The following is a 13,824-nucleotide window of genomic DNA, read 5'->3' as shown; positions in this document are numbered from 1 at the left end:
TACACAAAGCCATGAGGCCTTTGTGGGTGATCTGAGGAATGTTCCAGCATCAACACTTTAAGACTATTTGATGTCCGAGCCTGTTTTTCCCACCTCCTGTGACAAATACATGATCATGAGGACAGCGGCATTCCTACATGTGCAGCTCTTATACAATGCAATATGTATGTGCATTTTATGCTTTGTAAATTGAGGATTTCAAGGTACATTTGCTAAATTATTGTAATTCAGAACAGTTTTATTAAATTTTACATAAACAATTTTATTTTTGTAAGCTGCCTGCCTTGCTACTTGCTCTTTATTTATCTATATTTATTTTGGTCACTGCAATTACTCATTAATTTACAAATGAAGATGTCACTGTTGAGACAGCTTTGGTTAAATTGGAGTTCATTTACCTTTAATCACTTTCAACAATCTTGTGTCTTGAAGTAATTACACTCCTCATTCTCACAAGAATAAACTGAACTGAACTGAACTGAACTACATTTCTGAAAGTAGAGATCACCTGATACAGAGTGACCTAAGACAACAACATAAACAAAAACTGAACACCAACTAGTCACTGTATATGCAATGAGAGTATTTGGGGGAAATTCGAGGCAGCTGTGCTGTCAGGTGAGTGGTCAGGTGCTCTCCAGTGGAGGGACACTCACTGAAGGGAGAATATGAGGCGTGACTGGAAAATTCCAGTGCAAACTCAGTGGAGGTTGGAAGAATGGAAGTCGGACATTGAAGGAAGAGGTGGTTAGAAGCCTCTTAAGTGGCCAACGGCAGAAAATAGAGATACAAATGTAGGATAAGACTTGTCCACATCTATACCTGGGTGGATAACATCACCCCTCTCTCCCCCAACCATCATCACCCGCTGCACGGGTAAGCTGCTGCAGGCTGCTGCAGGCTGCTGCAGGCTGTGGCTGGTATTAGAGCTGCTTCACTGCAGGAAACAGGAGCCTCCTCTGCTCTGAGCTGCTTCATTAAAGGCTTCAGTGAAGCATGAGCTTCGCAGACAGACACCCAAGACCTGCATCCAAACTTCAGACACTGGTTTCCTCTAATACACCTGCCATATACATCATGTTACTCCTATGTTGTTTACTGAAAAGAGCACAGGTACAGTGAGATATGAAAAAAACACATCTTTATTGCCTTAATGAGTACAAAAAATATAAGCCCACTCTGATTACATATGTGTTTCAGTTATTTTCAGCTTTTTCCAGTGTTTATCATTGACCTCCATCAGTCACATCACTTGCAGATGTATGCTGCAGTAAGCGGGGTGATTGATACGTTCACAGTCTAAGGTAGAAGGAGACGAGTGAAACAGCTCACTGTCTCTGAGTGATTATGCAGAACGTTTGAAGTTAATAACCTTTGTGGTATTTCTGTTTTGGGTAATTTAAAATTGCAAGACACCGGCTCTGTAAGAATGGAAACCTCCCCCGGTGTTACCACAGTGTCCTCATGGGCCCCCTGAGGTGACGAGCCCTTGAGACCGAGGTATGGTGAACGGCTGATGATGCTGTCCTTTTTAAGATTAAGCTGACTTGCTATTTTCAATTACCCGAAACAGAAATACCACAGAAGTCATTAACTTCAAACTTTCTGCAGAATCGCTCACGGAGTTGAAACCGGAGCTGAATAACTCACGTCGGCGGGCCCACGTCTTATCAATCACCCCTCGAACGTCGTATACCTCACTTCACAGATAAACCATTAGGAGCGTTCTCAGCAGACGGTGTCGGGGAGGACGTCCCTGAAGACGCTCTCATGTCTGTGCAGTTGTCTTATGTCTTATTCCTGCTCCAGTTTGTGTTCACGCCGGCTTGTTTCAAATGAACCGACTGCACGTGAACTCAACACTGACGGTTTCTGCAGAAGGTGTTCATCCTGTGATCATCAACGCTACACAATACACTACTTTTTTTTAATTAAATGCAGCACTTTATTGATTCTGCCACTGCACTCAAGAACTGATCATTAAATAATTAATAGTGAATGATTTTAGTCCAAACAACAAATCAGCCTCATGTCATGAATAACAGCGCGCAGGTGACCTTTATCACAGTGGAACAAACACTGTGTGGTCCCTACATGTCACTAAGGTCTCCATAATGATTAGCCTCAATATATTTGTCACATGTGCCGACAGCTCACAAAGACCGCCTCACTCAGTTTACAGGCAGCAGATGGATTTAATAGCGGTTCAGTTTTTGAAGCTCTGCTGAAACCTCGCATGTACAAACACACAAACACAAACTTTGCTCAACGACTTTCACACCAGCTGAAACAAACCAAACAAACAGACGCAGCAGCAGCAGAGTCTGAACCGGACGTCTTGAATGCTGTTTGACTGCTTGTTTTGTCGTGACACCGACTCTATTGTGAATTTCAATTTCAGCAGTGATGTGTTAGTAATCATGTGTTTTGTAATGACGATCATACATGCTTCTGATGGCTTTTCTCTTTTTTTTTCAAACATCAACACATCATCAAACTGTTTATGATACTTGAGTTGGATGAGATGATTTGCAGCAGTGTTACAAAGAGGTAACACCACAGTCCTTGTAAACGATGAATGATGAGGACAAACATTCTGGAGGCCATTTCTGTTTTGGCAGTGAGTCGCCAAACATGTGAAAACTGAAAGAGAGCGTTGATTGATTTCATTAATTTACATCTTTATACTGGAAAGTGAAGTTCCCCTAACATTTTCCTCTTTGGTTTGTTACCATTTGAAAGCTGCTATGAGCCTGTGATGTGTACCGTCTCCAAAGCATTAGTTTAAAATTTGACACATGGGGCCTTTCAATTTCTGGAAAATGCAACAGTGCATTTACAAACGGAGAAAATATGCAGCACCTTCACAATAGGAGCTGTCAACATTATGATTTTTTTTCCATTTTAAGGAACTTCCTCTTATTTGCCGCCGCTGCACACCGCACAAAACACTGACTATTAACCAATCAGCCACATTAAGAAGAAGCCACGTGTGGCTGATTACAGTAAAGAATGACTTAGGCTTTAATCACCGCCGCTACGATCATCTGGCAGATGGTTATTAAAGAGACACTCCACCAAGTTCACACGTCAAAGCCAGGCCATTAGTCATGGTTTGTTGTTTTCAGCCTGTGAAAACACGACACATAATGGCTTCCTTTGCTCTCGCAGATGAGAGGAATGCAGTCTGAATAACAGTACCGTGTACAAGACAGAGAGGGTTTAACAGAGGAAGTGCGTGCATGGCATTATGGGAAGGAGTATAGGGATCAAGGGGCGTCTGGAGCTTGACACACAATTGAGACAAAACTGAAAGTTTCCCGAAGCTTTCTGGAGGTGCAGTGTTCAATCATCACGTGTAACGGATGAGGAGATGTAGAGATGTAGAGCAGCGTTCTTCAGTCACGTTGAGGGGATTTTCTGTCAGCGCTGCTTCTCTTCACGCCTGCAAAAGCTGTCCCACCAGGGCGGGGCTCCTGTCCCGGATCAGGGCTGTGGTGATCTCAGCGACCCTCAGCACTGACCTCTCCCAGCGCTCGCTGTCCTGAGAAGGAGGGAGAGAGAGAGAGAGTGGGGTCATTTATCGACAAACATAAAATCACACACAGACACAACAGCAACGCGCGGCCTTGGCTCGTTACGTCACCTCGCCGCTGAGATCCTGCAGCAACAGACCGAGACTTCCTGACTTCCTGGAGGTTCACATGTTCACATTTATCTTTCTGGTCCCTGGTCACGGATCCGTTTGAGTCATCCAAAATGTTTGTATGAGTGTTTTTTTCTTTATGGGCCTGCCAGCAGCATCCAGTTGCCGGTTCAAACCAGTAAACAAAGTTAAACCACACTCATGCTGTTCTTTTATTGTGATGGCAAAAGTTAGTGCGAGGTCAACACCACCGACGCTGCCAGAACATCACTGACTACACAGCGAAGGGGGAAGTTCTGGAGGATTTGAAGCATTTAGCATTGGCAGACACTTTCTATCCCGGGTGCTGAACTTCCCACGAGGCTCCTCTGCTCTCACGCTTTGACCTCTCGACCCCGGCTCTGGATCTGCAGCGAGGTCAAGGAAACGCTACGGGAGATGGACGACAATATGAATCCACCACCGTGTTCAATCTGCCTGGAAGAAATCACTGATTCTGGTGGAGGATTTTCGTGAGTCCCATGTTATGTTACAACTTGTTCAATCAACAGACGGAAGCAATTTTCTAAAGGAGGGGAAAGAAAAAAAATGCCACAGAATCGAGGCAGTTTAACTTTCTTTTTCTTTTTTTTTTCTCTCACAAAATTTGTGTTAATGCCGAGTCCTCTGAAGCCTGCGAACCAATAAGGCCTACTTTGAGATTTATGGTGCATGATATTAGACAGATCTACAATAAACCACACGTGAAGACAAAAGGAGACCATGCTCTCTCTCGTTCATTCGGCCTGTGTTTTTCAAAGTCAAACTCCACTGTTGTGGTTGTTTTGCTGTCGTGATTCCTCTCCTCTGTATCTCTTTCTTCTTTTTTTCCCTCTACAAACCGCCTGCACCATGCACTTTTAATGCTTTTCACTCCCCTGACTTCATTCCTCAGACTACAGTGACTCCCTACTTTGATTTAGTTTCTTGATGAGGCCTGAGACCGACCTGTTTTCCATCTTTCAAAGGCTCTGCAGTTCAAGCAGCTTTGGCTTTGTTTTAACCACCAGCGTGTTCCTGACGTAGATTTATGCTTCATGCTCTACCTGGACTTTTTCATAAATGGATCGTGAGGCTTTAATAAGGCTTTTGATGTCGCAGCGTGCACAAGGGGGAACATATATAAAAGATTTTCATTTCTTGTACAGTGTGTTCAGCTGAAAACACAAAAGTGGAGAAAAAAAGAAAGGTCTGCGATAGATTTCGGCTCATGCACTGGAAACTATTAATGTTACATGTTGAAATTAAATGGAAGAATAATCTGGTTCATCAAATCATTGGGTATTTTTCACAATGACAATTTCACAACTTAACACTGAGGGTTACAGATGACCTTCAACGCTGTCGGCTAATGACTCGATTTAAAACTAAGACTCCACATAATACACACTCTACATCAGTGACATCATGCTGAAAGACTAAAGCTAAAAAATAACAAACACCAGACACAAAGTCAGTGTCCGCACCTGTTGATGCTTGAGTTGTTCAAGAGGACTTACTAATGTGTTAACGCTGTCTGGAGCTGCCAGAGAGTAAACTTTACCAAAGTCAATTAGCAAACATGCAGGACAGAGCCGCTAACGTTAGCTCAGCCAGGACCACTATGATTATCCACAACTTCAGAGGTCAAACAAAAGAGTTTAGTTTAGTGAGTGGAGTAAATGTCACTAAATAATCTAAGAATTATCTAAGAAGAGGTCAAATTTATTGAAGGAATCGACCTGTGAGCTGTGGATGGATGTTTAAATCAGAAATCAGGAAAGCGTTACCGTCATTGCACGACTGTACAACAAAATTGAGGTATAGACTCTCAAATGTGGTGCTAAAAAGATGTTCAAAAGAAACAAAGACACAGCAGAGTTAAATAAAGACATTCACAACAGGCAGATTTACACCAGGATATTGCACGTTAGGATAGTGCACCAGCAAACAGTATATTACACAGAGTATTGATTCATTTTAAAGTGCAGTGTTCAGTGCAACGACCGCTGTGGGGTAAAAGCTGTTTTTAGGTCAGTTTGTTTTAGATGTGATTGTCCTGAAGAGCCTCCCTGAGGGCGACGGATCAAACTGATGATGAGCAGGCTGGGATGAGAGAATACAAGTGTGCATTGTAGATAAATAATATAAACACATATGAACAGTAAGTGACCATATGAATGGTTAGGCCTACTTAGGTTGAGGCCTATGTTAAAATGCCCAACTTCTCTTCTTCGTCTCTATGGCTTCTTTAATTACAATTGTTGTGGTGAACTTCTATAGAACTTGTTAATAAGGCTTAAAGTTGTCTTCACACCCTCTTTGCCAATTTATGGATTAGCTGGGAGGAATTCCAGGGTTACAATACATGAGTTTTTTAGTCATATGTCAGATTAGACAATCATGTGTTGTGAATTCTTGCCATGTCTTGGTTGGGAGAGTGACCACACTACAAGTTTCACCCCGACAAGCCATCGCGTGTTGCCGTCACGACCAAGTGCGAGTTCAGAGATCGTCCTTGTCAATCATGACTACAGAGGCACTGTGTGTGATGAGAAAAATGTAGAAGAAATTCCGACATGACACTGCCAAGATGGCGACAGTGAAGCAGCTCAGTCTGAACTTCACAACCACTGGGTGACGTCATGGAGCTACATCCAACTTTATTGACAGTTTATGATTTCAACAACAGACCACAGAAGTGCTTTTTAGCAGGAAAAACTCAGGTGTAAATAATGACATTAAAGGAATAGTTCACCAAAAAATGAAATTCATTATTGACTCACACTCATGCTGATGAATACTCCAGAGTAGTTTTTTTATTCCTCAAAGTGCATCTGGAGACCTGGGAGGTCAGTTCGTAATCCAACGAAAACTTTATATGAGAGTAATAGCACCCAACACAAAAACGTCCATAAAACTATACAAAAACCTTGTAATATTCGTCCATGCTCCTCGTCCACTGCAATCCAAGTGTCCTGGAGGGATAAAGTCCAGAGTTTACTACAGTATAACTCTCATATAAAGTTTTGAACGCCCCCCCCCCCCCCGGGTCTCCAGATTTATTCCTTTGAGGAATAAAAAACTACTCCGGAGTATGAGGATGAATTAACAATAACTGATTTCATTTTTTGGTGAACTATTCCTTTAAGGATGGCGTTTTTGGTGCTCCAGTGCAAGTCTTAACAGTGAACTGTGCCACCTACTTGGAATGCAGCCTTTCATTAATGTAATTGGTTCCCCTTGTGCTTCTCCTGCTATAAGACGTCAAACGTGTGATGTTAAACAGGCCCATTACGTTGGCAACTATGATGTCATCAAAACAGTCAAAAACAAAAAGAAAAAAAAGAAAACCCTTATAATAAGTAGATCCAAGTTGCAATAAACTGTAATTATCCTTTAAAACAGGATTGGATCTGATGGATATTAGTTCACCAGAAAAACACCAACCAAAGTGACAAACTCTCTTTTTGGGTCTACGACCGTTTTTCTCAGCCAGCTCTCGAAGGGAAGGTTTTCTCAGAGTGGAATAAAATCATTTAAAACAGCTTAAGGAGGATTTTCACAAAGCTTTTAATGTTGTAACATCCACAGATGGGAAAATAAAAAATGATTAAAACTATATCCCCCTAAAATGACAAAAATATCTATGATTTGTGAACTTCAGCTTTGGCGTCTCAATGTATCTTGCCTCTCAACAATGTGTCAGCAGTTTCACACATTTGGAGCTGAGCGCCGAATCAACGGGAGGAAAATAATCTCCCTTTCACCCGGGCCGTCCTCGAACCGTGCGCCCGGCTCCGCTGACCGGCTTCTTGAAGAGCCCCCGGTCGGTGCGGCGGGATTGGACGGTAAGATGACGAGGTGTGAGAGCGATGCGCGTGGAATCGGGCCTGACCGTGGTTAATGGGAGCGAGAGACCTGGGATCCAGAACTCCCGGAGCACTCGTCCCTAATCAGAACCAGCGGAGGAGGGGAGGGAGGGGGGGGGGGGAGTCAGATGACATGGATTTTCCACACCAACTGACTGATGGGGGGAACCAAGGCACTGGAGTTACACATCAGCCTTTCATTGATTAAAGCAACACAGAGGGATGAAATTTGGGGAAAAAACAAACAAAAAAAGCAAAATAAATCTAAATATGATCGGTCTGAATGTGATCCAGAAGCATCTCCATCCTTCTTTAATATGCTTTTTATATTTACAACTGGAAAAACCTTTGAAGTGGAAAAAAGGAAGACTTTCTTGTTTGTCTTCATGATGTACCCAAGTCATTGTTCTGTGGTTTAATCACTATTACCACCAGGCATGGGGAGGTGGGCCCCGCTACATCTGCAATCAGTCAACACAATAGCGCTGATAGCACAACAAGTCCCGGGGAATAATGCATAGGATTCATCACCGATGGGCCCGGAGCTCCGAGGGCCAGTTATCAAAGAGTTCTGCTAAATCTGACGGCATCTTGTCATTGTTTATCCGATCAAAGCATTCCTCTGATTGTTATCTAAAAGCAATTACATCTTCACACGGAAAGTATTTGAGATGTTACATGTGTTTGGAGGAGCTAAAAGGCCTCGGGGATGATAAATGTGATGAGCGCGATCGGCGGCCGATTACCACCCAAGCACATGGACCGGGAGGAACCATGGGAAAGTCACGAGAACTTTGGGGGTGTCTCGGGCATATTGTAGACAGCTACAGCCATCAAACCACAGCTAATGACTCTATTATGGACGTCTGTTTTCTTATAGACAGAAAAAAAAAAAACACACAGTGAAGTTTGCACACAAGAAAATAAGAAAAAGCAAATCAAGATCACCAAGGAGGATCAAAGTTTTCAGCCTGTGTAAAAGCACCGAGCGCTGAATTATTTCCACTCCAGATACGCGGCCTTTGAAATATGAATCATGCTTCATAAAACGCCGTCATTAAATCAAGTAGTTGCTTGCACAGTGGAACACAAATACGGTTTGAGCTCTTCATTGACTCGTGGCACAGTTTTAAAAAGTCACAACTGCCACTCAGGCTTCAAATGTGGTGTAGGGAGAAAAAAACAACTAACGGTGCGACAAGAGGCTCGAGTTACCCGACAGCAACAAACTCCTGAGGCTGCAGATGCACTTGCATACGTATCTACCAGCCGGAGGCCTTCGGTGTGAGGACGATGATCTCAAAGCTTCTTCTCTGTCCACTCGTCTCCTCTTTCCACTGAGGCTCGTCCAGGACGAATAAAGCGCCTCGCTAACGAGCAGCTCGCTGGCTCGCTGGCTCGTTGCTACGGGCACGCACGACATTCGTGAAACGGAATACATGTGTCGGGACACACGCAACACACACAAAAGATAAAACACATGCACAAACTGTGGAGACACTTCATTGTGCTTGAGTGCACGCACCCTCGAAGACACAGAGACAGTGGTGGAATGTGATCCACACAGGGATCTGCATGTCTCCAGATCTTCTTCCTCCTCCTCCTCCTCATCACCAGCAGGGCCGATGTCCTCCAGCGTTGACGGCGAGGGCTTTCCATTGTCTCTGTGCCGATGGAGAAAGCAGCTAGTGAAGACTTCTCACCGCGGAGACAAGCAGGCGTTTGGACAGACACGGGAGGAGCGGAGGAGAAACTGAGCCCGTGAGATGAACAACCACAGGCCAATTAGCCTGACTGATGGATACTTTGCTCTCCTCACCTGTTTACAACGCACAAGTTCGTCTTTATAAAATTCCCAACGATCAAAAGTGCCAGTTCCAAAGTGCAGTCAGGAGGAGGATGTTATATTTGATTTTATTTTACTTTAAAAGGGCCTGCTTTACGAGATTCACTTCACTATTATTAGACGTGTGGGAACCTCACTTTCCACTTCATGATCATTACCTGCCACAAATCCTCACTTAAAGGATTTCCCAGCCAAAGCTTTCCCTCATTTATTCACATTAGTGGACGGGCTATCATTTGTAATTTATGCCACATTAAAATGTGAAAGCGACACATTTACATTTTTGAAATGCAACACGTTTTTTTTTTTTTTTTGGTTTCCAGCAGAGTTCCTGCTACATCGATTACTGACGCATCCAATCCCTTGGTGGCCGAGATGGCATTTATATAGTTTCTCTTGACAGATTTCATATTTAAAAATAGAGTCTGTCAGCAAACAATATATGTGCTGCTGGTATCGAGGGAGAAATACCACTGGATAGGAGTCATAGATGGAGCCAGTTCACTCTGCTTCCATTTTTTTTTTCACTTAGCGCAGCGAGGACCCAGATTCCAGTCCTGCTGCAGAACTAAGTGACAGCAACAGTGTTTTCATGCATAAACAATGCGATATACGCTCATGTGACTAAAAAAAAAGAGAAATGGTCTCAATGGCTCCCATGTGTATGAAACACACAAACACGTGCAACAGCCTTGTTATTCCAAACTGTAGCCGCGGGTTTTATGGGATGGAACTTCAATCATTAGCTTCTATTTTTTGCTTACTGTTTAAAGGGAGGATTTTTGACAAGCCATGAGGTGACAGGTCTTTGAAACACGGAGCGGAGGGAGGAGGGAGGAGGGAGGGGGGGCGTCAGAAGACCACACAATAAGCAATCCTCAAACTCTCTTTTACTCTTAAATGCCACAGATGCAATCAACCTTTTCCAGCAGCAGCAGCAGCAGCAGCAGCAGCAGCAGCAGCAGCAGCAGCAGCAGCAGCAGCAGCAGCATTAACAGCAGCAGCAGCAGCAGCAGCAGCAACAGCAGCAGCAGCAGCAGCAGCAGCAGCAGCAGCAGCAGCAGCAGCAGCAGCAGCAGCATTAACAGCAGCAGCAGCAGCAGCATTAACAGCAGCAGCAGCATTAACAGCAGCAGCAGCAGCATTAACAGCAGCAGCAGCAGCAGCATTAACAGCAGCAGCAGCAGCAGCAGCAGCAGCAGCAGCAGCAGCAGCAGCAGCAGCAGCAGCAGCAGCAGCAGCAGCAGTAGCAGCAGCAGTAGCAGCAGCATTAGCAGCAGCAGCAGCATTAGCAGCAGCAGCAGCAGCAGCAGCAGCAGCAGTAGCAGCAGCAGTAGCAGCAGCAGCAGCATTAACAGCAGCAGCAGCAGCAGCAGCAGCAGCAGCAGCAACAGCAGCAGCATTAACAGCAGCAGCAACAGCAGCAGCATTAACAGCAGCAGCAGCAGCAGCAGCAGCAGCAGCAGCAGCAGCAGCAGCAGCAGCAGCAGCATTAACAGCAGCAGCAGCAGCAGCAGCAGCAGCAGCAGCAGCAGCAGCAGCAGCAGCAGCAGCAGCAGCAGCAGCAGCAGCAGCAGCAGCAGCAGCAGCAGCAGCAGCAGCAGCAGCAGCAGCAGTGCTCCCACCACACAAGAAGGACTGGCTTTGAAGCTCAAAGGTTTCAGGCAATTAGGACCTTTTAATGGTGACAATTTGCACGTCTCTGTCATTCTGATATCCCCAGCCCTGAGGACTACCACTACACTGCTGCTGCTGCTGCTGCTGCTGCTGCTGCTGCTGCTGCTGCTGCTGCTGCTGCTGCTGCTGCTGCTGCTGCTGCTGCTGCTGCTGCTGCTGCTGCTGCTGTTAATGCTGCTGCTGTTAATGCTGCTGCTGCTGCTGCTGCTGCTGCTGCTGAGGGCTTCCACTTCTGTTCCCTTCATGAAATGCCAAGAGCGCTGCTGGGTCCTAATTGAAAAACAGCCTATGGAAAAGCTTGGCACTGAGCCCGAGCCAAGAGACCTGGAAAGAGTTATTAAGAGAAACACCAGCTACAATAACCAAAGTGGCCAAGAACATTAAGAAAGTTTTTATCGGCTCTTTTTTTTTTTTTTAAATATAATTTCACTGTCACGGCATGTTTGCCTGTGATATGAGGGTGCCACGGTGCTGAAGGATCCACTTGAGGGCAGTATCATTACTCGCTTTCAGATCCAGACAGAAATCCCTACTGTGGGAGTCTTTAAAAGCTTCAACCGCCACCTAACATGAACTTCACCGTGCATCGCTCGAACTCCAGCTCTTAAATAGATGAAGTAATTTCTCGGAAAAAAAAAAACTCTCCCCAGATGACCCAGCGTGTTGAATCCCAGCGATACAATACAGCTAAAAAACACCCAGCGCTTTGGTCTGAGAGAGGATAGTGTTTCAGGGCTTCTGACAGCTCGTCCCTGGGTGGGTATTGTGGTCCCCGCTCGCCCTCCCTCCTCTCCGTGTATCATTGAAGACAGGCAGTAGCTAGGGGCTAAACTGAGAAGAGAGAAGGGGGTAACAGGTCCAATTACTCCCAAGTCCAAAAGTCTGATTTGAGCCCCAAGTTTTACACCACTAAGGCCCAGGAGTGACTCATTTGATATAATGAACACTGGCAGCAGATTGAGTCAAATCTTTTTTAGTAAAAGCAGAAACACCAGTGAGGGGAAAAAAACAGTTACAAGCAAAAGACCTGCATTTAAATTCTCTAACTCCTTTTTACAGTTGGAAAGCCGTGTTATTCCACACTGTCTGGTATCATATAGAGCATATTCTGTATCTGCATAATATTTATACTGAATGAAACATTCAAACCAAAGACTACATATTTATATGGCTGGAAATATTCTCCAGCTCGCGTGCATCATTTTATACTCGTGTACTCGTTCTCCCTGAAATTCAGTCTGACATGTTTGGTATCTTTGGAAACTTTGGGTTCTCCACTAAAAATGAAATAAAGATCTGCGGGTTTGAATAATGTTTGGCTGCGCGGTGCGAGTTTGTAATGACCGAGCCACAGGCTGGTCAGCGGTATTACGAAAAAGGGAGACGTAAACAAGTGTTAGCAGTTAAATATCCTCCAGTGTCACATGTAAAAGCACTAATTGTGTTAGAATTCACTGTTCCTCGAAAAGAAAACAGTTTATCATTCATAGTACTGTTCATTTTAATGCTTTTAGATCAGTTTTCAGGGAAGAACACAAAAAGGGAACGATAATGCTTCAAAGTTGTTTCATTTTAACTGCTCCTCTATTAAATCTTTTATGTATTTCCAGTTTTAGATTCCCAGACTTGTTTTGTTTGATCTGCATTCCAAAATAAAAGTCTAGTCTAATTGAAGATGACCAAGAAAAGCAACAAATATCCACATTAAAAGATGAACTGACTAACTGCTTTAGCTTCAGTTGTGTCTCACCATGCTTGTCAGAACAAAAATGAATCACAGCTTCTTCTTTAAATGATATCTAATGGTCTGTGCCTGAAAAATACTCTCACCTCAATATGCAGCTTAGATTTTCCCGAATTTAAGGATCTTGCTATCACTGCTTGTATATTACTCTAAATCACTGTTGTAAACATTCACTAGCTATAGACAGAGGGCAATTCAGGTAGAAACATAATGGGAAAATATTGCACTGAAAGTAAAAAAAAAAATCCTTACATATCTTTTTTTTTATTTTTTTTTTTACATTCTTCCCCATTCATGCTGATGAACGGTGTTTATCCTCAAATATACATCCTCAAGTATTACAAACAAGTACTAACTGGAGAAAAGTGTGAAAGCTTTGTATTTTGGTTCCATTTTTCAAGCTTCAAGCTCAGGAAAACAAAACAAGAGCAGGAAGAATCATTTCTGAACATAAGAGAAGATAAAGTGGTTGTTTATCAGTTTTAATATCAATATGTGTGGTAGTTAAATCATTAGTTGACCACTCAGTCAGTCATGAGTTAGCGTTAGGGTTAGTCTCATGATACTGAATCTACTATTGGGCAATGGCTGTGCTCTTGTTTTATGCTGAAGAAGCCCACTGTTCACAGCATCCTGTTTTTGTTTAGAGGGGTTTAGCCGAGACGCTACAGGCAAAAATACTGTTTTTTCATGCAGTGATCAATTTTGAGATTTTGGGCTATTTTTCTTCCTGAACATGTATACTTTCAGAAAAGTCGAAAGAAATGGTAGAAAATCCACATTAAGGTGGTTATTTTACTTCACTTTGTCTTCTATTGTCGGTAGATTTCTCCTAAATTCACCAAAAGTTAACAGCTATTGTGACAGACTGTGTTGTGTTGTCTGACCCATGTCATGTCAGGTATCATTGTAGAGCTCTTTATCTCCTGCACAATTATGAAGGCTCCAAAAATTGTCATTTCCTCTGTATCTGCAACCAATCGTAAAAGTATGATTTACATTAACAATCTATGGAATTTTA

At 43.6% G+C, this 13,824-nt stretch overlaps 1 protein-coding gene across 1 annotated transcript in view; it reads right to left on the bottom strand.

Moving 5' to 3' along the window:
- Positions 1-1,129: 1,129 nt before the first annotated feature.
- The window catches only part of crppa (CDP-L-ribitol pyrophosphorylase A), an 83,055-nt gene continuing 70,360 nt past the window's right edge, over positions 1,130-13,824 (bottom strand). The window contains exon 10 of the mRNA XM_085803487.1: positions 1,130-3,544. Coding sequence (XP_085659613.1) covers positions 3,440-3,544 — 105 coding nt within the window. The 3' untranslated portion in view covers positions 1,130-3,439. The remainder of the gene's footprint in view (positions 3,545-13,824) is intronic.

Source organism: Trachurus japonicus, chromosome 16, assembly GCF_045865225.1.
Source record: "Trachurus japonicus isolate A0001 chromosome 16, Traja_1.0".
Lineage (NCBI taxonomy): Eukaryota > Metazoa > Chordata > Actinopteri > Carangiformes > Carangidae > Trachurus > Trachurus japonicus.
This window is presented reverse-complemented; position numbering and strand designations above follow the sequence as displayed.